This window comes from Toxorhynchites rutilus, chromosome 3, assembly GCF_029784135.1.
Source record: "Toxorhynchites rutilus septentrionalis strain SRP chromosome 3, ASM2978413v1, whole genome shotgun sequence".
Lineage (NCBI taxonomy): Eukaryota > Metazoa > Arthropoda > Insecta > Diptera > Culicidae > Toxorhynchites > Toxorhynchites rutilus.
The window spans coordinates 36995582-37021917 of NC_073746.1; the positions used below are offsets into that span (position 1 = coordinate 36995582).

At 38.7% G+C, this 26336-nt stretch overlaps 2 protein-coding genes across 4 annotated transcripts; one reads left to right on the forward strand and one right to left on the reverse strand.

Moving 5' to 3' along the window:
• The first annotated feature begins 1850 nt into the window (after window positions 1-1850).
• LOC129778625 (KRR1 small subunit processome component homolog) lies at window positions 1851-5022 on the forward strand. Of its 3 annotated transcripts, XM_055785648.1 has the most exons (5): window positions 1851-2134; window positions 2196-2458; window positions 2512-2880; window positions 2955-3112; window positions 3170-5022. In XM_055785648.1, the coding sequence occupies exon 5, from the start codon at window positions 3362-3364 to the stop codon at window positions 4409-4411; it is 1050 nt and encodes a 349-aa protein (XP_055641623.1). In that variant the 5' UTR covers window positions 1851-2134; window positions 2196-2458; window positions 2512-2880; window positions 2955-3112; window positions 3170-3361; the 3' UTR covers window positions 4412-5022. The 3 variants fall into 3 exon arrangements, with proteins under 3 accessions (XP_055641623.1, XP_055641625.1, XP_055641624.1); XM_055785650.1 differs by lacking the exon at window positions 2512-2880; XM_055785649.1 differs by having other exon boundaries at window positions 1851-2130; window positions 2512-3112.
• Window positions 5023-11829: 6807 nt separating this feature from the next.
• LOC129778307 (TBC1 domain family member 15) lies at window positions 11830-25290 on the reverse strand. Its single transcript, XM_055785125.1, has 3 exons — window positions 24961-25290; window positions 23944-24813; window positions 11830-13131 (listed from the first exon to the last, which is right to left on the reverse strand). The coding sequence occupies exons 1-3, from the start codon at window positions 24979-24981 to the stop codon at window positions 12109-12111; spliced, it is 1914 nt and encodes a 637-aa protein (XP_055641100.1). The 5' UTR covers window positions 24982-25290; the 3' UTR covers window positions 11830-12108.
• Between the last annotated feature and the right edge of the window lie 1046 nt (window positions 25291-26336).

Below are 26336 nucleotides of genomic sequence, written 5' to 3' on the forward strand. Positions count from 1 at the left end.
ATCTAAATCTGTTCAGTGGTTCTAAAGTTATGAATTTTTTGAAAAAAAGGCAGTTTTGGGAAAAAGTGGGAAAAAATTATTTTTCAGACCACCCTAAAATGGAAATGGTCACCCTAACGAAAAAAATTAAAAATACGGGTCTAATGTTTTGCGATAAAGAACAAAACTACCACTTTTCATCGAAATCTGAGAACCATCATATCGGTTTGGCATGGAATGGCTGTATATATGCAAAATACGCATATACAAAGTATACATATACAAAAAACAATCTTACGTGCATCGCGATGTACAAAGTATTAATGGATCTGTGAAAATTAACGTTAAAAGACATTTCTGCAGATCCGTAACTTTTACAGACATTTCCACATTTTTAACAGACTTTCACATATTTTTACTTTTCATCGAATATTTTCAAATCGCAGGAGTAAACATTTACGTGACTGTGACTTCGTTTGTTTTTATTTCGTTCGGAAAAATATTATATCAGGGAAAGTGGACATTAAAAGTGCGTTGCTCAGTGAAAGGCTGTCTGATTACGAGCGAAAATGTTCACGTAAGCTTCTATCGTATACCCTCAGAAACGTTTCTACATACGCACTGGGTCGATTTTTGCGAAGACGACAAACTAGTTCCGAATAAGGGTTCCCGTATCCGTGGAATAAGTACGATGTTTGAATTATTGAAAACCAAAAGTGTAGCAAACCTTTCATACACATTTTCAAGATTATTTTGGCAAAAATACATCGTTCCATTTCGACCGGAAAGGAAACCTCGTGAGAAACCGTAATGCCTTCTCCACAATTAAGCCGGTAGTTGACTCACACGAAGTGCAGTTTGTTTTACCGTTACATTCATCACCAGCACTAGCGGATCATAATTACGTGGATTTTATTCGGCTTCGGCAGCTTCATTAGCAAAACTTTTATCACCGACGTCAGAAAAAAAAACATCCCCAAAATATTTTAATTTTGATATGTATGTACGTATCGAAATTCGTCAATGTCGAATTTTGCTCCCACATGAAAATCTTGGAGTGAACTAAGCGTTATTCGTAGGTTGTTGATATTCTGTCAAGTTCTGATACCTTGCAGTATGAGATGCTCTTTCCGAGATGCAATGGTCAATTCTCGCATAACTTTTGAAAAGGTCCAATGTAACATTTTCGTCAACTCGAGAAAAACGAAGTTGAAGACCCGAACATTATTTCGCGAATTGTCTTAAAAGCTATCGATCTTTATAACTGTTTTCACCACTAGCTGTCAAGAATAACTCCGTAAAACCAATCGTAACTGTTGATCCGTGATTTGAGATTAAGGTTGAAGCCTCGGAGCGAAAAATGTTACATTGGACGTTTTGACTGCCGCGTTTGCACATTGGACATATTACGTTGCACTATAAGAATTTGAAACTAACTAATAAACAACAATCCAAATATCAGCATTTCGTTCTAAAGACTAATTATTATTGTTATCGCTCGTTGAATTGCACTGAAATCGAAAACAACACCTGTATGAAACAAACTCCAAAACGACCAAAGTACGACTGCGAGTTGTTTTGACTGCTTTGTTACTTCGGACGTTTCGGCCGTCGGAGGAAAGTGGCGTCCGAAGTAACAGCCGGGTGCTTAAAATCCGAATCTGTACATTGGATATTTTTTGTATCGGCGACAAAAAGATGAAGAAGATAGATACGTGAACGATTGTTTTTGTAATACATTCAATGATTAAAAACTAATAGCGTGCGTCCATTAACTCGATTTGTTTACATTTGTTACATAGGACCTTTTCAAAAGTTACGCGAGAATTAAACAATTGACGGAAATATGTAGTTCGTTCCTCTTATAAGTTTAATTATTTTTGTCTTTGATAACAATACCTTTTTTATAGTGTTGATTATCATAAAAAAAATAACACTCCTGATCGTTGGATCTTTCTTGAAATTACAATTGGATCTTTTTTGACAACCGTTTTGATTCAGTCCGCACCAAGGTGCTATACTATAGGTGGACCGCAATGTCAAAATTGCTGTTCGGCCATTGCTCGTGAAAAAACAAATTTGTTTACAAAACATATCATATCTTTTGGTGACAAATTCATTCGTCGGCAAAATAGCTGCTCGCGCTTTACTGTAGGTAGGTAATGTTCTGGATTTTTTCGTATAACAATTTCTCATAATTGCTTCTACTTTTTCAGATATCTACAATCAGCGGTCGAATTAAAAACAGTGCAGAAGGATGTTTTGAGTATGTTTTAGCTTCTAGCCGCGCAATCAATGCTTTTTTTCCAAGCAAGATGTACTTCTGTTTGGATCCTATCGGCGGGGAAAAAAGTACTTACAGCGACGGTGACAAGAAATAGCGCTGATTGCGAGATTACCAGATCCAGAAGATCCGGAAGGGCTGTTACAAGTAATTGGTTTTGCTAGAGCAAAAGGAGGTTGACAATGATTGCAACAGGTTCGTGTTTATTTTTCAAATTAGTGGACTTTTGTGTTGCTAATATATTACAGGTGAAATAAACTGTTGGAATCACGACTATCGATCACGCCAGAAGAACCGGAAAAAGTTGTTGAAAGTAATTGGCCACAGAAAAGTATCCATTTATGAAGTCTATCTCCATCTCGGGGGAAAGTGTGGTAAACAATGTCCGGGTTGTTTTTCGTTATGCGGACCTTGTTTCCGCATCCTTTTACTGCACAATAATACGGCATCTGAAGAAAATAAGATATTCACAATATAATTTTGGCATGATAGAGAACCGCGAGATGAACGATTATCTGTGGAGGAGTTGGACAACAGATTTCTTAGACTTATAGCACTTTAATCACACTCACAAGCTCTTCAAATCCTCACTGTCCCCCAAAACTATTGAATAATATGTAATATAAATACCTTATTGCAGCTCTAGTACACTATTTTTCACGAATATATATTTGCTTATTTCTTTCTTCAGTTGTTTTCCTCAGCGAGTTGATATGAAACCATAACGACACAACCAAACAAAAAGTAAACAATGCAGAAAGCTACGTCTCGCAACTCGTCTCACGTATTGTCATGAAAGTGTCAAGAACGAAACACCTATAGTTTAGCATCTTGGTCCGCACTATCTAGGTATCAAACGATTTTGAAGACCCTAATTTTGCATAGTTTTGTTCAACTTTGTTTTAGCGTGTGAACAATTTCATTTCCGAAGCGTGTCGCCCTCCGCATTTAGCTGGATTCTGCTTAGGTAACGATCAAAACGGCGACTGTCAAATCATACAAACAAAAACAACGTGCATCTCGAGGAGATCGCTTCGATTTTATGATTCGCGGAATTATACTGAGTGTACGAAAATAAACGGAAATTGAAAGTGCAAAATGAGTGATTCTGAATCGGACGCAAATGACCAGGCCGGGGAAATGGAACATTTCAACGGTCCGGTGGAGAACGCATGGCTTCTCAAAATTCCGGAGTTCAAACCGGATGATAACCCGAACGGTTTGCTGGAGGAGAGCTCATTTTCCTGTCTGTTTCCCAAGTATCGAGAAAAGTATATCAAGGAGTGCTGGCCCTTGGTCGAGAAAGCGCTCGATGGTCACCATCTAAAGGCGGAACTGGATTTGATTCAAGGCAACATGAACGTGAAGACGACGAGGAAAACGTGGGATCCGTTTATTATCCTGAAGGCGAGAGATCTGATAAAACTTCTTTCGAGATCGGTACCATATGAGCAGGCAGTTAAAGTGCTAGAGGATGAAATCAGTTGCGATATCATAAAGATTAAAAATTTGGTTCGAAACAAGGCGAAGTTCGTGAAACGGAGGAATCGTCTGATTGGTCCCAACGGGTGCACCCTAAAATCGCTGGAATTGCTCACGAATTGTTATGTTCTGGTTCAGGGAGCGACGGTCAGTGCCATTGGGCCATACAAAGGACTCCAGTGTGTCAGGAAGGTGGTGGAGGAGACGATGAAGAATATACATCCCATTTATAACATCAAAGCGCTCATGATTAAACGAGAGCTGATGAAGGATGAAAAACTAAAGGACGAAAACTGGGAACGTTTCCTGCCCAAATTTCAGTCAAAGAATACGACCAAGCGTAGCAAGCCCAAGGAGCAAAAGAAGAAAAAGAACAAAGAATTCACACCTTTCCCGCCACCGCTGTTAGAAAGCAAAGTGGACAAGGAGCTGGCTTCGGGCGAATATTTTCTTACGGAAAAACAGAAGAAGGCTAAACGTAACCACGAACGGAGGGAGAAGGAGAAAAAGAATGCGGATACCCAAAAAGTACGACGTGAGAAGGATTTCGTGGCGCCGGATGAGAGTAGACCCAAAAAAGCCAGCGCTGCGACGGATAAGGTGGATGTGAAGGCGCTGAAAAATAAAATTGCAAAAGCAAATAAGAAAGCTAAAATAAAAAAGTGATGATATTTGTCCATAAAATAAGATAGGTGCGTTTTTAATTCGAAATTCCTGACTGAAGGCTTGAAATACAGCTGAAACAGTTTGTTAAAGCGAAAAAAAGTTTATGGGTCTGAGCCTAGGGAAACGGACGGGATCTTGTCATAGGACTGTGATTGTGTGTAGTAATTGCATTTAAAATTGTTTATCATTGTTCAAAATCTGTTTTTTTTCTCTTTTGATACTGTAAGAAATCGAAAGAATTAGGCAATTCAATTTCAATATCGTAAACGATCGAAAGAAGGACAGATTCGATATGAGCGAACTGTGTGTACGATCCTAAAATAGCAATCTCACCTACCGGTAGCGGGTGCAATAAAACCCAATGCAATAAAATAACGGAAAGGAAAGGGACTAAATAGATCGCACACATTTCTTATCGTGCTAAGTTCGTTGCCCTTGGAATGCAGTTATGAGTCAAAGATAAGCTCTAACTAGGTTGCATGTGGTAAATCACAGATAAGCGATAGGTAAAGGACTTATTTGCAAAGGAGCAAGAACGATTATAGTTTTCTCTTTCCTTCACACATTAGGCTAGAATTAGGATAGAATAGAAATTGTATAAAAACCCAAGGTTCTCTGAATAAAGCAAGTAGTCTTTGGAATCGTGTCGTACATTGAAATCCGAAACTTCCTATTGAATCGACTGACGAGAGTTCTTCAGATTCAAGTTTTCCAACGTCCGCAGCAATAGTTGTATAATTTGCGCTCGGAGTTCGTGAAGATCTTGTACTCGTTGATCCTCCCGCTTAGTTGATATTTAATAGATTGATTCTGCTCTCGTTCGTTGATCGTTCCCTACGGAATTAGTGCGAAGGCAGTCTATTCAGTTTGTTCCAGGAACAAGGGTAATTCACTCGACACTTTTTCTTACTTCAACCCAGTAAAGTGCCAATCCAGATTCGCAAGGTTGATTCCTTCGCATCAACCGAGTTTGCACATTGGACATCTTTTACAGATACATCAAATGGATGCTCTGGAAAAACCGTTTCCTGTATGTACTCGTATCTTTTAAACGGGTTAGATGACATAACGTGGTAGAATTCGGTACCGCATTCTGTTCAAAAATGTACACAAAAATACCATCAAAGCCATTACTACCCTTTTCTTGTGTTTATTCAATCATGCAGAAGAAGACAAAGAGTCATCATGTATCCTTTTTCAAACGCAAGTCTAAATAGTTAAGACCTACATAAACACAAGCCTCTAAAAGCCTATAAAATATAAGCAAATCAATCTATCACTACAAAAATACCTCATTCAGTTGTACAAAACAACGATATGATCAGTGTTAGAATATGACAGTTTTTGCTTCCGATCAGCTGCCAGGATTCATATTCTCAAGCTGGAGAGAATACAATATCGTTGCTTGCGTATAGCCATGGGGTGTTTGCATTCGACACATACGATGAGTCTCGAAGTTTTGGCAGGAGTACCCCCGCTTACTCTTCGGTTCACAGAATTATCCTACAGATTTCTCATCCGTTGCAAGATCATGAATCCATTGGTGATTGATAACTTCGAAAATCTACTCCAACTGACTCCTCAGTCATGTTTTATGTCTTTATACCATGAGTACCTTACCCACGACGTGCACCCTTCACCAGGCATCTCCAACCAAGTTTGCTTCCCATACTTCTGCAATTCCTCTGTCATTTTTGATCTGTCCATGCGACAAAAAATCCATGGAATCCCAGATCACCTACGCTCCGATTCTATTCCGCCGATATTTTCGGCAGAATATGGGAAAGTTAGATCTGATAAAATGTCCACTGGCTTCGGAATCTTCAATGAAAATTCCAGTGCTTCTTTCAAACTCAAAGATCCTTGTTCCGTGTATGTCGCTGAACTGGGTGCGATATATTACGCATTAGGGATCATTGAAACATTGCCCATCGACCACTATTTTATTTTTTCAGACAGTCTCAGCTCAATAGAGGCAATCCGCTCAATGAAAGTTGATAAACACTCATCTTATTTCCTAACAAGAATAAGACAACTATTGAGTGTTTTGGTCGAAAAATTATTCAAGATTACCTTAGCATGGGTTCCCTCTCATTGCTCGATTCCGGGGAATGAGAAAGCGGACTCGCTAGCTAAGGTGGGCGCTTTAGAAGGCACACTTTTTGAAAGGCAAATTGCTTATAATGAATTTTTCCACATTCCTCGTCAGTATACGCTCGTAAGTTGGCAGCGCATGTGGAGTGGTGATGAGTTCGGTCGTTGGTTACACACGATTATCCCTAAGGTTTCGACGAAAGCTTGGTTTAAGGGATTGAATGTCGGTCGTGATTTCATTCGCGTGATATCTCGGCTTATGTCCAATCACTACAACCTAAACGCGAATCTCTATCGCATTGGGCTCGCAGCAAACAATCTTTGTGATTGTGGCGATGGCTACCACGACATCGAGCATGTTGTCTGGTCGTGTATCCAGTTCCATGCTGCTCGCTCTCAGCTCTCTAGAGCACTGAGAGCACAAGGCAGACAATCGGATATCCCCGTCCGGGATATCTTAGGTAGCCGGGATCCTGATCTTCTGCTTCATCTATACCTGTTCCTCAGAAACGCCGATGTCAACGTTTAATGATGTTTCCTTCGTTGTGTCCCCGTTTCATATCCCTCCTATCCGATCGATAAACTTTTACTTAGTCGCGGCAATACATACACACACTCTTTACAGATGCACGGGCCGAAGGTTGTGCAGTCCACTGATCATTCAACAAGAGCCAAAGGTTGTACCGCTCATGACAACTCTACACGAGCTGATGATTGCGCCGGCTAGTGACCATTCTATCCTGGATTCCTCGAGTCGAGAAAGACGCACCACCCTAGATATGGGGTACAGACTAGGGGGGCGTTGCTGGTTAATGGTCAGCTGCATCCCAATAGGAAGTATCCCGTGTCGGGCACACGTACAGAGCATCGAAGACTGCAACATACCAATTATGAGAACACTTGTAATACTAACCTCGAGCCAACCGCGAGTAATCGGTTACATATTACTAACATAGTTGTAAGACAAAAATTGTCAAAATATTGGACTCCCGGCCCCGTCAGGCTAACGCCACATGTGCCTTAACAAAATATATATTTTGGGAAAAAAAATATATATTATAGATAAAAAAATTAGTGGGTTATATCTATGATATAACCGCAAGGTTCACGTGGAACTACCTTAGCTGAGCAATCATTCGTTTGTATTGATTAAATTCTTGATTGAATGAAACAGTTTCCAAATTCAATTGAGTTCAATATATTTGCTCTGACGGCGCCAGTGGTTGTATGGTTAGCGTAACAGCCTCACAATCCGATCGGCCTGGGTTCAATCCCAGCTGGCGTCGTTGGGATTTTCTGAGGCGAAAAATCTCTGGTTACGTCTTCCTTCGGAGCGGAAGTAAAAGAAGTTGGCCCGGCTCATGAGTTGTTGAGTCTGATAGGTAGGAACAGGTGGAGTCGCCTCCCTGATGTCGGTGATTGGCACTAAAGTGGCGGAAATAGGCCGACGAAAAATAAGCGAAGATAAAAAAAAAAAAATATATTTGCTCTGTGAGTGAAAAAAATGAACAAATGCCGTGTAAAGTCAATTCATTTATTGTGATTGATTGTTCTTCGTTACAAGTAAATTTAATGACGGACCTTTTACGTTTGGTATGATGACTAGAACAAAATATATGTACGGAAGAATTATCAAACGTTTGATGAACCAGCCTAAGGCTGAAAATCTTTCCAATAAAGACAAAAAAAAATTATCAAACGATTATTTTATTTTACATTTCCCTCTGAAGTTTACATCCCAAAAGTGTACATACTTCTCGAATCTCGAATTTGCTTGAAACTGGGAAGTTCATTCGCTTCTAGTGGCTGCACGATTTTCCCAGGTTCCTAAGTTTAGAAGATCATGTTAGGACAGACATATTCCACTCTGCACAAAGGCAATCGAGGACAAAAGTACTCGCAGTTTGCATTTATTTGCAGAGCCGATTTCCCCAGAAACCTCGGTTTTGAAGTCTGTGTTTTGGAAACACATTTCAATCGGAACAAAAATACCCCCGATTTGTATGAATTCGCAATGCCGATTTCCCCACGCTTCATGGATTTGAAGTCTGTGTTAGGGAAACACATTCCAGTCGGAACAAAAATACCCCCGACTTGCATGAATTTGAAATACCGATTTCTCCAGGCACCTTGGTTTAGAAATCTCTATTAGGGAACACATTTCGGTGGGAACAAAAGCTCCCCCTACTTTCGTGTGTTCTTTTTCTTCTTTTTGGCTTTAAGAGGGTTTAAACTTTTCAGTTCACTCGCCTCTAGGCTCTTTCGTGTGCTTGCAATGCCGATTTCGCTGCTTGGTTTTAAAGTCTGTGTTAGGGAACATTTTTCGATGAGAACAAAAGTCCCCCTACTTTCATGTATTTGCAATGCCGATTTCCCCAAGGCTGCTTGGTTTTGATGGCTGTGTTAGGGAAACCGTAAATCGGGCCAATCAAAACGATGCAGTTAGGGCGTTTAGATAACGCCTAATATTTTACAGTTATTCAATTGTTTATCTAATGAAAAACAACATTTTGTTAGTTGCGATAGATGCGTAGAAATATTCCCTATCAAGTGATGCAAACATCTCTCCTATCCAGTACGAAATGTTCGAGCTATAAGCATTCGAAATCTTTCATTTTTTCCTGCATGTTCTGTGTTTAGGTTTTCATTTTACCCTCCATATATTCCGGTTAGACGTAGTCCCACGTCAAAATAGCATTATCTCCTTCGTTACCACGTTGTCCGGAACATTGTTTGTAATAACTTTATAGCCCTGTAAGATCGCGACTACTCAAGCTATCATAATCTGATTTACTTGGGTATACCCTTTCGATCTTCTAAATCAGCAGCCATTTAAATTCATTTATGGCATTTTTACATAACCAAACAACATACTCGATATTATGACATCCTGAACCACAACTACACAAATTGGAAAAGGATTTTCAGACGGAATAACGCATTCCTATATCTTCTATCTATATAAACAAACATTGAAGGGCAAATGTGTTTGTGTGCCCTAAACCAGAGGAAGGAATGGTCCGATTTGAGCTGTCTTTATTTTGTAATATTCTCTGTATCAAACATGTATTTCATGAGGAGGCGATCTGGCGTAGTGGTAACATCCATGCCTCTCACGCTGAAGGTCACGAGTTCAATTCTCACTCCCGACATTCTTCCAAAAATGGAAGTAAAAGTGACGAACCAGCCAAATGAGTTAAAAATCACTATAATACAGATATAAAAAAAAAAAAATGTATTTCATGAAACGGAGAAACATGTTATTTCCAAATGCTTGAAGAATCTTGAACGAGAATTGTGTCTGAAAATAGTTTTATATTATAAGGACGAATTTTTGTAGAAGTACTAGACAATTTATAGTAAAAGGAAATTGTAAAGGGTCAAAGGGTAATCAATCAATGAGGAGTTTAGTGATTGGACTCACTATCGTTCACTTAGTAAGAAAACGTGGATGTTTGAGAGTATTCAAATAAAAAAATCTATTTTGGGTGGAACGAAGTTCGTCGGGTCAGGTAATATAATATAAAATGAATGCCTATTATCGGTAAATGGAGAATAATTCATTTTACGCATCATCTCAAATTATGAGCTAACGCCCGAATTTAGGCAAAAGGATTGCTCGTTGCATCGGGGAGGAAGCGAGTGGTTCGTGCAATCGAAAGAAAACATACCCAATTACATCATCAAATTGTAAACTTTTTTTTTACTATATTCACTGTTCATGTTTCAAGCAAAAAATTCTTGATAAATTTCCTGTCTAATGATATATAACACAACATATGTCGCAATCACCATTTTGAGTAATATGCGTTTGAAACCTCTTAATAAATCGTTACATTTTTCGTAGCGTGACCCCCCTATACACCCAGGTATTTTTTATGCGGGAGATACGTGACTCGTAAAAAAACCGCGTTAATTGGAAAATCCACGTAACCATGTCACCTAATGAAAGATATCAAAAAATCCTTACGTAGAACAGAAGTAAAAAATTTAGTGTTACTCGCTTCCGAAAACCCGTAGTTTTTTTCCTGCAATTTCGTTGGTTACTGGAAGCTATAGTTCGGTTTTCCTCACGAATGAGGTCATCTGCTGTTGCTAGAAGATTCTCTTGTGATTTGTACACTCTACTGCCGATGCACGTGCAGTGCCACTGTTGGACCGTCCAGAGCTAAGTAGACAGGGCAATTCATTCACGAATCGCTGCCCGTAAAAACCCCGTCTAGATGTACAGCCCGGTAAGCTACCCGTTACCTAACACCTAAAATCCACGTAAGAATCATGATAAGGTGCGACACTAATTTCCTTAATAAGCTCTAAGCTACGTTACAAGCACTAATTACCGTAATATTACCGTCTGATGGAACATAAGAGATAAATGTGAGCTGTGGGGGAGATGTGATATTGCACTGGTCTTTTTTTACGAGGGTACCGCGTAAAAAAACCGCGTTAATTGGAAAATCCGCGCAAAAAAAAACCGCTTAAAAAAACCTGGGTGTATAGAAATAAAAGACATAGTCCTATGTCAAAAAAAAAATTGGTGGGTTATATCTATGATATAACCGCAAACTTGACGTGGGACTACCGTTGGCTTAGTAAGCATTTGTTTGTATTGATTAAATTATTGATTGAATGAAACAATTTCCGAATTCAATATTTTTGCTGTGTAACTTGTGGGAACTGAGCGAAAAACGGGTCTCAAACGGTGAAAGAAACTATAAATAACGTCATGCAACTTTTACCAAAAGAAATCAGCGAGCGTAAGCGTAATAAACGAGATATCTTTTCATTACAAGGTAGCAACATTTAATTTAATGTATCCGTGTATAGGTGCGTATGCTTATACCCACAAAGTAAAGAATTTGAACAAACGCCATATAATGTAAGGTACCTTGGTTTTGATGGCTGTGTTAGGGAACATATTTTGATGGGAACAAAAATTCCCCCAATTTGCATGTATTTGCAATGCCAATTTCCCCAGGCATCTTGATTTTGATAGCTGTGTCGTGGAAACCGTAAATCGGCCCAACCAAAAGGGGCAGTTAGGGCGCTTAGATAGCGTTTGACATTTACAGTTATTCAATTGCTTATCTCAGGAAGAATACATTTTATTAACTGTGATAGTTGCGTAGAAATATTTCCAATCAATCGATGCAAATATCTTTCCGAGCTATTAAGAAATGTTGGGTTATAAGCATTCGAAGTCTCTCAATTTTTTCCTGCATGTTTTGTGTTTAGGTTTTCATTTTACACCCCACATATTCCGGTTAGACGTAGTCCCACGTCAAAATTCATCGGCTGTCATCGGTTAGAATGACTGTCGTTGCTGAACTCAAAAATAATTTTAATTAACACATCTGTACATAAAAAGTATAAGAATATCGCTTAGTGCCAGTTTCTGAACAAAACACGATCCCATTTCCTTATCATGAGCCTATTCTTTCAAACAATTTTTTTTGGGTCTTGGTATGGCCGTTATTGCATCTAACGCAACTACGCATAACTTTACTCGTCAAAATTTCACCCGACCTTGCTCATTCTTGTCTATTAGTATAATTATGCAGTTATTTCTATACAGAAGCAGCCAGTAATTTGAGCTTTTTTTTCTAGAAAAACGCATAGCTCAACGATAAATCACAGGCCTCGTCCACCTTGCGTTGCATCAGTTCCTGCTCCTCGCTCGATTTTTCGTTCACAATTGACATGCAACTGTCGTCATCTTCATCACTGCCAGCACTCCCTGCCTCATCGGGACTCACTTCCTCTCCGATGATTCTCCTCAAATCCGACAGAGGTTCTTTGGATAGTTCCAGCGATTGCTTCACTTGCAGATAGATGCTCTCCGCTTGCTCGAGAATTGCTATCAGGTTTAGGTTACCCGATAACTCATTGACGTGTTTCAGAATTTCCGTAAACGTAAACTGCCCATCGATGAAAACGTCCATTTCTTGATCCAAGATCGCCACACAAATGAACAGGTGAAAGTTTGGGCAAGGTAGGTTCGTCCAGAGAACCTCCCAGAGATGCATGATGTCATCGTTGGAGAATTCTCGCTTAAACCAAACCAGCAGCCATCGGAAGCAAAAGTACATATTCTCCGATTGGTTCTCCTTCAGATAATTGTAGAGTTTCTCGTTCACAAAGGCCAACAGCGTGCGCAGATGTTCCAGCTGTTGTTTCATTCCCTTTTGATCAATGTCGAAATTGCTGAACACCTTCTGCATGAATCCCACGAAGCACCAGAAACTCTCAGCCTCATTCTGCACCAAACATAGGATAGGTGCCAGCAGATCACTCATGCCTTGGACATAACCCAGGTCAAAGTTGTACATCACGTAGGTCATCAGTATGTCCTGCAGCTTGGCAAGATTGGGGTTGTCATCCCCGGCGAAGAATTCGTACGTTCGATCGGTTCGTTTGACGTCCTTTTCGATCTGGCATTTACGTTCTCGGTAGCCGGTGAAATTGTGCTCCTGGGTTGGGGTGATCGTGAGCCACTGGAGCTTCATCTGGAAGTACTCCTGGGTCTTACTGCCCCGACGCTCGTCTCGCTGGGCGGTCGTGTGGTCCCAGAAGTCCAGTTCGAGCAGATATTTCCACACTTCGGCCCGGATGTCATTGTTGATGCCCTGGAAAGGGATCGAAGATGAATGTTGAATTTTTCGAACTAGTAGAATACAGAGGCGTAACGTGATCGGATAACATCAGGTGTTACGAACAGATGATACAAATGAACAAAATAAAAGGATGTAGGCAAGAAAAAAAATGTAAGGGGTTGTATCTAGGACACGACCGCATTTTGGACATAGAACAACGCAATTATATTATGTAATCCACCTGTTTCTCACTTTGAATATTATTTTAGAATGCATCGACATTTTCTATATAGGAGGTCACTCTACGAAAAATGTAACGTTTTATTAAGAGTTTTCAAATGCATATTACGCAGAATCTTTCTTACGATATATGTTATAACATATACCATTAGACGGAAAATTTATCCAAAATTTTTTTCACCTTAGGCATCAACTGTGGAAATAATTAAACAAGTGAGCAATTTAACAAATAAGAGAGGTATGTTTTGCGAGCGAATACGAAGGTAAATAATGTATTATGCATTCTTTCATTAAACTTATCTTTCGTTACCATGAATGTTGTGTGCAACATAAAATTGTGCGCAATAGTTCGTTCTATCAAACAAGTTAGCAAGACCTTTCTTAAATCTAATAAGAAATCAGATGCAAGATTTCATCGATGCAACGAGGAAAGTGTCGCGCATACAGTGATTGCTAGTTAACCCCTTGCCGTTTGATTTAATTTCCAACAACAGGGTCCAAACACGAGCACATTGAATCGTCCCGATACTCTGTTGAGTGTGCGCATCTTACTTACGATCGTAGCAGTCCCGCATCATCACACGCCTGAAGCATGTGTCCATTTCACATCGATAGACCACGAGTGAGGTTCGATTTTGTACGTTCTGGCACAGTCTAATCGCAACGAGTGTGGTTCGACGTTATACGTGAAGGGGTTAATTGGGCCGGAAAATCAATACAATTATCGAATTTCACTCGCTAACTGGACTGCAAAACAGCAAAAGCTATACTTCAAATTGGAGATGACATCTAGTATTGATACATATGTAAATGCTTTTCTAACTGGGCTAACGTACGTCCAGTTATAGATAAGTCCAGTTGAAGATAGTCCAGTTAGTGAATTACTTCTGTATATGACTGGGTGACGAACATCTTAAGCGAGTGTCTTCCGGACTGCGGCAATTGTACAGCGAAAATGATATCAATACTAGGAGGGTGGCATCGATTATCATTTAAGGACTTTTTGAGACCGGCATTACATCGCATCATAACAATGAAACGAAATGGAAAATTAATAATCTTTATGACTCATATTCATAATTCTCAATGACTCAATTCCTTCTATGATTGATTGAGCCGTAGAATCAATACAACTTGAGCTCGAATTATCCGAAAAACGTGAATACTGATTTAACAAACGAACGGGATTCGCAAGAAAAAAGTGGCGTTTGGTAGACAGATGAAAAAACTCATTTATACGAAAACTAGAATAGGCGTTTCGTCTGAATTGTTTATTTTTCGAAAGTTCGAACGGATAAATTTGATTCGAACGCATTTCATGTGTATTTTACCTCAAAATATAACGAAATCATTTCATGTGTATTTTTCACCTCAAATATAACGAAATCGTAAGTATTTTCAAATTGTTTTTTGTTTCTTCCTCATAAAATTAATTTTCGATGTAATCAATGACGATATTTTTTTTGTTTGCTGATCCACATATACTTCATCTACCATTTCACCCTGTTATGTGTCTAAGTTGAACTAACAGATCTCTGAACAATGACAGGATGTCGACTCAAAATTCGAAAAAAAAATCCCCGATATTCCCTGATTTTCAAGTAATTTTGACGTAAGACTACGTCTTTCATTTCTATACCGGGGTGTAAAATCAAAGTTTCGAAAACGAAAGCGTTACGCCGGAGACCGAGATTTTGAGCGTTAATAGCTCCTAAACAATTGAACGAAATGGTATGATAAATACTTCATTCGAAAGATAAAATGTCTACGCGTTATATACTTGTTACTTTTTGATCCAAAAACTTGTTTCAATAGTCTTAAAATTGCTCATGAAAGCGCGGATGAACGGTGTCACCAAGAGCCTGTTTGTGCACCCTAGGCCAGAAGGGAATCTATCAGGAGGAGAGTGATGCCACAAACGGTTCCCTGGGAAGACATCGCTACACACACATACACGCGCGGCTATTAACAGGTGGTTATCGAGTTGGCATTAATCACTGGTGGGCTTCCAGTATCGAGGAAAATGTGGAAATATCTAATCGTTACTGAAAATAATCTGCCAGTTCCTCTGGGAATTTTCAAAATATATTCATGTGAAAGAGTTTAATTGAATGTTTTCTATCCATGTTACACTGTGACCAAATACATTAGGTTTTGTGATTTTTCAATCAATCGCAATCAACAGGATAGCTTCTGAAGATTATTCTTCCCCATCAGTAGGATATTTCCGTATCCAATATTGGATGCATAAAACCTTGTGCCTCCAACGTAACGCTCTCGTTTTCGAAGTTCTCCAAATATTCATTCATTCAGAATGAATTAAGATTCAACTTCATACAAATGATCTCTAAATCAACGATAGTCCTACGTCACCCTTGCGGTTATACCATAGATATAACCCACTTCCTGTTTTTCGGAAAATTCCAGATGTATGTTTGTCATCGAATTCTCTAATAGTATTTTAGCTGTAGTTCCTAAAACATCTAGTTAGCTTAAACAATGAAATTTATGAACGCCTGTATGTGATATTTAATTGAGTTAAACGACGGCTAAGTAGTGTCGTCAAAAAATTAAAAAAAATGGGTTTACTAACACAGTTCAATGTTATCTTTTATTATGTTATCAATGTTATCCTGAATGAGATATTTTTATTTTTATTCAGATTAATTTCATGAAACTGTGACGTTTTTAACGAAATCAACATTAATCAACTAGCTCAATATTTTTATTGATGCTATCTTTCGAACTTGTCGCGCAGCCCTCCTTCATGTTCTCATAAAAAATCCTCCCCCATGTTTTCACAAAAATATTCGCTATTAATGGAAAAGCCCCCTTAACGCTGGGGTTTCCACACGAGAGACAGAAGACCATTTTTGGTAAAAAGTTCCGTAAAAAGTCCTTTCCAAAAATGGTCCAGTCGTTTATTTTTCGGGTCATAGTGAGGAAACTTGTTTATGCTGCTAGCAATATTGTTTCAGTGATAAGTCTTCTGGAACTCCACTGCCACGTCCAAAATCCGTCAAATATCAAAATAGTCAACAGTCAAAAGCTTGTCGAATTGTTTTCCCTCCAATTTTTTATCGGTATCAATGATAGAAAGATCAAGGATACATCAACGCTTCATAAGCTTTAAAACCAGTGTTTTGCATCTCAGATGATGTCTGTCGTAAAATTTTGGTGAGTTTTTGACGTAGGACTACGTCTTACATAAAGGGTGCCAAATCAGGAAACTGGTCACGTTTTTATGAAATAAAGTTAACGTTAATAACAATATTGGCTGCGAACGGATTTTCACGATTTGCATACCAATCGAACTGGAAATTTTCTAAGATTTGTTTAATATGCTATACATTACAATCCCATAGTCTGTATATGGTTTAAATTTATGAAAATCAGAAGCATTCCCATTTCCCCATACATTTGTTCTGTTCATTTGCGTGCTTTCCCGAACAGAGCTGTCAATATCGGGTAACATATGCAGCCACTAGAATAGAAACAATGAAGGGGGATAGCGAAAAGAGAATATTTGCGAAGTACCCTTGCTTAGAAAGTCTACTGTCGCTAGCGTATAAGTATTGCATCTCATCTGAGGAAAATTCTCAGAATCTTTCTGTGCCCGAAACAACAAAGGTCGCTTATTCTGCTCGTTTGGTGTTTCATGTTTCCCCTTGAGTTGTGAACGCTAGCGAATATTTTTCGATGTTTCATTTCTATGTTTGATGCTTGTTGAATGGCGATGCACGAAAGATGCCTCTCGTTAAATACTCAGTGCAATGCGTGCATTGATATAAAGAAACAAATTGCGACATATTGCCAATAAGTGTAGCGTTCTCGCAAAGGTAAGAAAGAATCGTTGCTTCTCGAAATGATTCTACAAAACCACGCAAGCCATTAAACCTTTCCAGGGTCCCCGGAACTTTTTACTGAAGAGTTATTTATGAAATTTCGACGTATTCGCAAATAATATCCGAAATGATAAACCTCCTACCTCCTAAGCGGTCGTGTCTCGGATACAACCCCTCGAATTTTTTAAATCCACCGATCCTTTGATGAACCGTGTCAAATATGCAATCCGAAGATACCCGAATTCAAAAGTTTTTCTTCTCCATTTTGAAAGACTAGTTGCAGCTCACGTAATATGACTTTATCACGTTCATACCCCTCATCGACACAAGAAGAAGTTTGTTAAAATATATAATTCCCTGGCTTCTTTAAAAGCTGCAAGTAGATCTCTGAAGCTTGAGAACATCTCAAGAACATTGACGTCATGCAACGATTTACCAAATCCTTCTCTTCTCCATCCCAATACCTGACATTCAGATCTATCTGTAAGTTTTATCAAGCCAAACATAATCATAAAGCTCATTTTATCACGCCCACGCCCATTCTCAGCTTGCTGGCTGTTACGAAACATTGTTCTCAATACAACTATGGCTTTTTCAGCAGTGCTTAGTGATTTGTGACACTTAACTGATTCTATGCGCCACAGGATCTTAGCTTTGATAGTATGATTTTCAAGCATGAATTTATCAATAGTTTCCGAAGAAGAAAAGGAAGGGAATGTGTTGAAGCTGAACTGCAGATACTGATGCAAAAATTACTACTTCAGTAGTAAAAATTTTTATTTGAAATTCGAACAATTGCAAACTGGTAGGCCTGGCGTGGTAAACTGATAGAGAACAATATGGATAACGCTACCAGACTGTAGATTTACATGTTAAATATAAAGGGCCTGATCACGAACGTCACTTCACGGTGAAAACGGAGTGAATTGTATGCAACATTATTACGGCTGCCACCGTGTGTGTAGAATCCGGAAGAGTTCATTCGTCGTGACAACTTCGATGTACTCGGTATTATTATGAATATCACGTTACTGTCATGTCACGGTGAAAAATGTGTATTTTTGTCACTTGTGTTTTAGATGGTGAAAGCTAGTCACGCGGAATGGAGTAAGTTTAATTTCATATTTAGCTTTTTTGTCAACATTTTGAATCTAGTCTTCTGTTGTTTAGGAAAGAAAAGATAAACAAACAGTAATTTACCCTCTTGGTGGCATTTTTAGACGGAATCCTGACGTATCCAGAGGACGTAAATTTGTTCATTTTGACTCGGACGATGATTATGGTTGGTTATGTATAGTATTGATTTTTTGATATTTTGAGTACTGAATAATCACCGTGAAGTTTTTCCAGCATTGTAGAGCAGGTTTTTGTAATTCAAACATTCATATGATAGTTATAACAGACGATAGTTGTAAAGAATAAGGCCATTATTTTTTTTTCATTTTTACGTAATATATATTTTCAACGATATTGTTTTGAAGACATGCTTTGAATAAAAGAATCTTAAAAAAGTGATAATAGATTGAAGAGCCAAATGATCTGCAAAGTTTAATGTTTCATAAAAACAAAGGACTGAACTGAACTGATAATTTCAATGTTTCAAACAATGAGGATAAAATGAGTCTATCATTGCAAAGCATTCACAAGATATTGTTTTGAAATTCTTTTTTCATAATTTTGATATCCATTCAAAGAAAATCTGTATCATTTTCTGCTTTTAGAAAATTACTTGAAATCCATCAGATGTTTTATACGAAGATTATGTTTCTGTAAATGCTATTAATCGGTTTCTGTTTAAATAATTAAATCAAACCTCGTGTCCCGTATATCAAATTACACGAGAATAGGAAGAATACAGGGTTGGAGTTCAGAATCCCATATGGGAGTAGCTCAGATTATACTGATCGTGAGGTGGATAAATTCGGGTTTTCCATGAGTTAAAGAAGGTATTATTATTCAACAAAATTGTAGAAATGGTTTTTACAAAATGATTTTAACCTTGCCTTTTACTAAATGCTTCAAACGAGTAAGACAGAGTTAAGAAAAAGAATATGCGAGATGTTCATTATTATAGGTAATAATCATGTTTTATCTCTAGAGTAATTTATAGAAGAAAAAAAATACCTTATTCACGATCAACCAAATATTCTTCCTAATCTTTGAACTAGCATTTGATTCAGCAATCTAACGCACGCATGAATCATGGGAAGAGCCCCAATAGTTGACATCGAAATACCGAATCATCGAGGTAAAATTGCAAACTTGTCATTCTAAAACATACGTTTAATTCAATTGAATATTATCTCATACACTCATTGGGCCTAATCACGAACGTCACTTCACGGTGAAAACGAAGTGAATTGTATACAACCTTATCACGGCTGTCACCGTGCGTGAAGATTCCAGAAGAGTTCATCCGTCGTGACAACGTTGATGAACTGGGTGTTATTATGAATACCGCGATGCTGTCATGTCACGGTGAAAAACAGGTATATTTGTCACTTGTGTTTTGGATGGTGAAAGCTTGTCACGCGGAATGGAGTAAGTTTAGTTTCGTATTTATTTAGCTTTTTTGCTAACATTTTGAATCTTGTCATGTCTTGTTTAGGAAAGAAAAGACAAACAAACAGCAATCTACCCGCTTGGTGGCGGGATACGAAATCCTGACGTATCCAGAGGACGTAAATTTGTTTATTTGGACTCGGACGATCATTATGGTTAATTGTGCCTAATATTAATTTGCTGATATTTTGAGTATTGAATAATAACCGTGAAATTTTTCCAACATTGTAGAGCAGGTATTTGTAATTTAAACATTCGCACGATAGTTATAACAGACCTCAGTAAGGCCATTATTTTTTTACTTTTTACGTAATAAATATGTTCAACAATATTGTTTTGAAGACATGCTTTGAATAAAAGAATGTTAAAAAAAATTATAATAGATTAAAGAGCCAAATGAACTGCAAAGTTTAATGTTTCTTAAAAACAAAGAACTGAACTCAACTGATAATAAGCTTCAAACAAGGAAAAAATGAGTCTTTCATTGCAAAGCATTCTCAAGATACTGTTTTGAAATTCTTTTTTATAATTTTGAGATCCGTCTAAAGTATTTTTTTTTCTGTATTATAGTGACTTTCAACGCTTCTGGCTGGTTCGTCACTTTTACCTTCCATTTTGGAAGAATGTCGGGAGTGAGAATTGAACTCGTGATCTTGACGTCTAAAGTAAATCTGCATCACTTTCTGCTTTCAGAAAATTTCTTGAAATCCATCAGATGTTTTATATGAAGATTATGTTTCTGACCGATGCTGTTGATCAGTTTCTGTTTAAATAATTAAATCAAACCTCGTGTCCCGTATATCAAATTGCAAGAGAATAGGAAAGATAAAAGGATTGAAATTCAGAATGCCATATGGTAGTAGCTCAGATTATACTGGTCGTGAGGTGGATAAATTCGGGTTTTCTATGAGCTAAAGAAGGTATTATTATTCAACAAAATTGTAGAAATGATTCTCACAAAATGATTCTAACCTTGACCTATATTAAATGCTTCTCACTATTCAAACGAGAAAGACAGAGATGTTCATTATCATACATAATAGTCATGTTTTATCTCAAGAGTAATTTATAGAAAGAGAAAATAAAATTATATTCCCATATGTTCAACAACTATATTATTCACTAGCAACCAAGTATTCCTCCTCATATTTGAACCAGCGTTCGATTCAGCAAACCAACGCACCAAACAAATGAATCATGGAATGAGCCCGAATAATTGGCATTGAAATACCGAATCATCGAGGTATAATCGCAAACTTGTCACTCTAAGGGTGGGTTTAGACCAGTTATATATTCATGTGAAGAAATATGATGAGATCTATAGAAATCGCATCAACCGTTTACACTAGCGTGAACTTCTATAATGAATATATTCATATTTTCGGTGAATTTATTCACCTAAAGTAGAACTGCATCCAACTTTAGTGATTTCTCACCAGTGAGCAATTCACAAGCGTTTACATATGCTGAATTTATTCAAGTTATATATACCTCGAATAAGTGTATCATATTTATTCTCACCCGTTTACACCTATTTTCACGTGAATAAATCCATCTATAGCTATAGATCTCCCTAATGTAAACCCGCCATAAAACATAAGCTTAATTAAATGGAATATTATCTCATACACGGTATCAATTTTACCTACATAACGTTCAAACGCCCGAAATTATGCAATTAACATGTCTCTTATAGACGGGAATGAACTCTTTCACTTCACGGAGTTAAAATCCGTAGAGTTTTATTTTTACACGCAACTGTCCGTGACAATGATGATAGACACAAAAAGATTAAGTGAAGTGTAAGTGACGTGAAAGCGTTTTTTTTTTTATCCAGTTCATTTATTTGTAAGGCTCAATCGCATAAGCTTTGCGGAGCCGCTAATTCAAGGTTTGTTTATACAAAGTTTCAACTAATTTCTATGTTTAGTAGGATTCGACCGAATACTCGCGGTTTACTCGAGGTTAAAAGGGCAACATTTTTGTGGAACGGGTCAGGTTGGGGATATGGATATGAGGTATCGTTGTCTCAACCGAGGGTTGCCGCACGCATGACCAGGGATAGCATCTGGTGTTCGACTAGCTGTCGAGGGTGGGCGACGGTGAGATGGGGGGACAAGACAAACAAACTAATAACGTAAAAGAAAAACACAAAAGCATTAAATACTTATACTAGACCGTTTCACAAACATATAGATCAACTGCATATAGCAGATGTCGCGAGTTCCCAATACGACTCGACGTGAAAGCGTATGTGGCAGTGATGTTCGTGGTCAGGCCCATTAATTTTACCTACATAATGTTTAAACGTCCGAGATTATACAACCGACTTAACGTTCAAACGCCCGAAATTATGCAATTGACATGTCTCTCATAAACGGGAATGAACTCTTTCACTTCAATGAGTTTATTTTTGCACGCAACTGTCCGATGATGATAACAAAAAGATTAAGTGAAGTGTAAGTGACGTGAAAGCGTAGGTGACAGTGATATTCGTAATCAGGCCCATAATATATTAATATATTACATTTACGATTGAACAACGTTGCTCGGTGGGAACAAAAATTCCCACAAATCTACTTACTATTGACGATAGACGGCGAAAGAGGATCTGAGAAAGAATTTTGTAGGCACCATTCAGGATTGTAATGGCACGATATTTCCCACAATCCAGCTAGTCGCCTATTTTAATAGATGGGGTGTAATCTGACCGTCCTTCCACTCCTCCGGTAGCTGTTCTGTGTCCCAGATCCTAACTATCAACCGGTGCATACACTCTACAAGTTTTCCCGGACCTCCCTTGAAGAGTTCCGCTACGAGGCCATTCTTACCAGCTGCTTTGTGGTTTTTGAGCTGATGAATGGCCTTCACCCATCGTCGGTTCGTCGTCGTTGTTCATTGAACCGGTGTAATCCTTCTCAACGCCGTCTTGGTCTCCTGTCTGCGCACTGTTCAGGTGTTCATCGTGGTGCTGCCTCCACCTTTCGATCATCTCGTGTTCGTTCGTCAAGATGCCTCCTTCCTTGTTTCTGCACATTTCGGCCCGCGCCAGCTCCCTCTCCTCATACTCTTTCTGTTCCAGGCGAAAGAGATGTTTTTTTCCCGAAAGAGATGTTTTTGCTGCCTTCGCTTCAGTCTGTATCGTTTCACGTTTTGTCGAGTCTCTCGTTGCTGCATGGCTACGCGTGCTGCATCCTTCGCGTCCAGGAGCGCTCGGCACTCCTCGTCAAACCATTCGTTCTTCTAATCATAGTGGTTATATAAACCCCGAAGAAGTGTATCATATATATTCTCACCCGTTTACATCTATTTTCGCGTGGATAAATCCATCTATAGCTATATATCTCCCTAATGTAAACCCGCCATTATAATTCCCGATGAAAATGACTAATGCAATCCAAAATTCCCACTTCAATTGCACAATGATTCAGGGAATGAACTTGAATCAAAATTTGCATCTAGAGCTCGATAGTTATTCTCTATACAAAAACTGTCTTCAAAAAAGTTGTTACATATGATGAGGCGCTTATTTTTATGTTTTAAAAAATAGGGTGATCAAAATTTTAGGCGAAATCAAAAATCTAAACGCAAGGCATTGTAGCGTAAAAATATTATCTGACTGCCACTCTTCGAGTCCTTCCGGAAGTAATTCCGAATGGAACTTGTTGCTAATGACGCTGTAAACAAACTAAATAACAGATCGCCCTGCAAATTGGCTTTAAGACCACTGACAGTAGCACCAACTCAAAAAAAAAAAAAATTAATGAAAAAATTGAAAAATATTCAGCGAAAAGATTCTTCTTGAATGGCATTCACGTTCCCTGTGGAACATTTGCCGTCTCAATGTATGCAGTAACTAGCATCATTTAGTAATACTTATTTGATATTTCTTCACCCAAATAACACGCCTTGAATGTATTCCGAGGGGCAAGTTCTAGAATACGCGTGACCACAGTGAAAGTCGTAGGAATTTTTTTTTGACGAAAAATCCCCCGACCAGAACGGGAATCGAACCCGAACACCTGGCATGATAATGTGAGACGCTAAGACGGGAAGCATAAAAATTACAAATCAAACGAATCATTGCCACGTACAAATTAATTAAATTAATGTTTAAAATATGATGTGTTATCACCAAACGATTATTATTTATTTCTCGATTTTATACGACTCCAAACCCAAATGAAATGATACATACCCCTTTGAAGATGATCTCCTTCACACTGTCCGTATTTAGAATCGACCCACTGGGCGAGCGAAATTCCGCCCACTTAGCGGCATCCAAGGGTGGCCCCCGATGGACGGGTGGTCTTGGAACCAGCTTGTTTTTCTCTTCTTCGTTCACTACCACAATTCCATTGTGGCTCGTAACATCTTCCGTCTCGTTCTTGGAACTCGTGCGCGGCCTGTATTCCTCCGGTTGTCGATTCAAAGGCAAAATTTGGTGATGCACATTGGCCAGCTTGGACATAAAATCGATGTACGGATTGGGGCGCGGTCGATTCCTGATATCCTCGATGTTCAGCTCTGAGAACGATTTCTGCAGCTTATCGTTGTCCGACTCCTTCAGACAGTGATAGAACGGCTTTCGACGAGAGCTTTTCTTGATGAACCGCTTCCGTTCCAGGAAATCCACAAACGATTGTGGAGATCCATGGTTGAACAGATAAAGGCTATGTGTCGAATAGTCGGGCCCATAAAATCGAAGTTCATTTTTGCCGATTTCGAGTCCTTTCAAATCGCGGAAGAGCACTCGAAAAGATATTTTGCTGTCCGCACGAGGTTTCTCACTTGCACCTGCTGTGCTGTTGGAATTCGATGGTTTAGATTCATCAGCACAAGCCGACATTGGGACCGACGAAGTGGATTCAATCGTATCCACCAGTGACCAGCCGCTGTCCTGGCTCTCCGTGTCTGTGATTTCACACATGGCCGATTGCTGCCACTCGAAAAAATGGATATCATTCTTCAGATGTTTGCAAAACGAGAGCACTCCGACCGTGTTCAAGGCCAGAATGTGACTGGCGCTGACTTTCTTCAACGTGACACCATGCTGCATGAAAATTTCCTGCCAATAAGGAGACTCCAATAAGATTTTTTGTCTAATTTTTAGTGAAAGCTATTGGAGAGGAAGAGCGCGAAGGTCATCACACACAATTTGGTGTGATGAAATTTTTTGCGCTGTTGATATACCCGAAAAAATCCTTCATAGTACCTGACTGTTATCGTTATCCATTGCCTCTGCCGTTGGTTTCCAGTTAGAAACGAAGAATACAGTTTATTCTCATCAGATGATGACACTTTTTATTGGAAAGATGAAACACTGAACCTGCTGGATCACTTTTGGATCAACACCAGCCAAATTGAAGCGCCCCTGATTCGATTCGTACAATCTGATTTCTGATGAGAAATTTCGAATTCTGCTTAACCAATGTCCGTTCGCAAGAATCGCATTTTGTTACGCTTACTAATTCGAGGACAAAATGGGAGTACTTTTAAAACGTATGAAGGTAAACACAATGGAATAGTAATCAAAACATTTTTCACTTTCTTCTTTGTGGTGACGTTTTGACAGTTGATCGATAAAACGATATGTTTTTTCTTATGTGTTCATCGAGATGTCCGATCTCCAGAAATGTCTGTAAATTTACAAACATTGCACATTTCTGTTACTGACATTTTCTAGGTTACAAATTTTTACAGTCCTTGAAAATTCTGCGTAAAAATAGAAATATTTGTTCTACTGTTAGGCAAGGCGCAAATTGAGAAGCGTATAGGCGCTCGTAAACGAACACGAGACCACCGACACGACTCATACGTACCACAAACGTAGCGTGGTGGAGCGCATATTCAGTCGCAGTTTGGTGTAAATAACGTGCCACTCGCATACAATGTCTGATTCACACAGTTTTGCGCGATATATTTATTTACTAACACAATCACCCGACCGGTACGACCAGCACGAGAAACTGTGGTTCAGCCACAGCATCACGCGAGTCGTGTCTCACGAGCGCTCCACAATCTCGCGTCATCTGGCCAATTTGCGCCGTTCTATCTGTTTTCATTAGCCACAAAAACAGGCGCTATATCGCGGCAAGTTACTCGCGCTATACGCGTCTCAACTTGCGCCTGGCCTTGGGAAAACTCTGTTGGAGGCGATCTGGCGTAGTGGTAACATCCATACCTCTCACGCAGAGATCACGAGTTTAATCCTCACTCCCGACATTCTTCCAAAAATGGAAGTAAAAGTGACGAACCAGCCGAAATGTGTTGAAAGTCACTATAATATAGTAAAAAAAATATTAAAACTCTGGATTACACATACAATACATTTTACAACAGCAAACAGAGCATTATAAATCACATAAGACGCGTGTTTGTGTTTGCCCGCCTAGTACGCCTCATATACTTGTAAGGATATTTCATTCTCCAGTATATTTTGAACAAGCGTGTTTTGGGATATACACAATTTTTAAATAATTCTCCATTGTGTATAACCAAGTTCAAAGAGTGATATAGAAAAATGGGATCTATAGATACGGCTAACAATTCGCTTGATCTAATTTTGGTTATTTTATAGTGAAACAAAAT

Excerpts from the sequence above, each read along its gene's own strand:
- LOC129778625 (XM_055785648.1), top strand. The coding sequence starts at position 3,362 with ATGAGTGATTCTGAATCGGACGCAAATGACCAGGCCGGGGAAATGGAA.
- LOC129778307 (XM_055785125.1), bottom strand. The coding sequence starts at position 24,981 with ATGGATAACGATAACAGTCAG. Across the intron at positions 24,814-24,960 it reads TGGATAACGATAACAGTCAG|GAAATTTTCATGCAGCATGG; the intron begins GTACTATGAAGG and ends CCTTATTGGCAG. Across the intron at positions 13,132-23,943 it reads AGGAGATCATCTTCAAAGGG|GGCATCAACAATGACATCCG; the intron begins GTATGTATCATT and ends ATCCCTTTCCAG.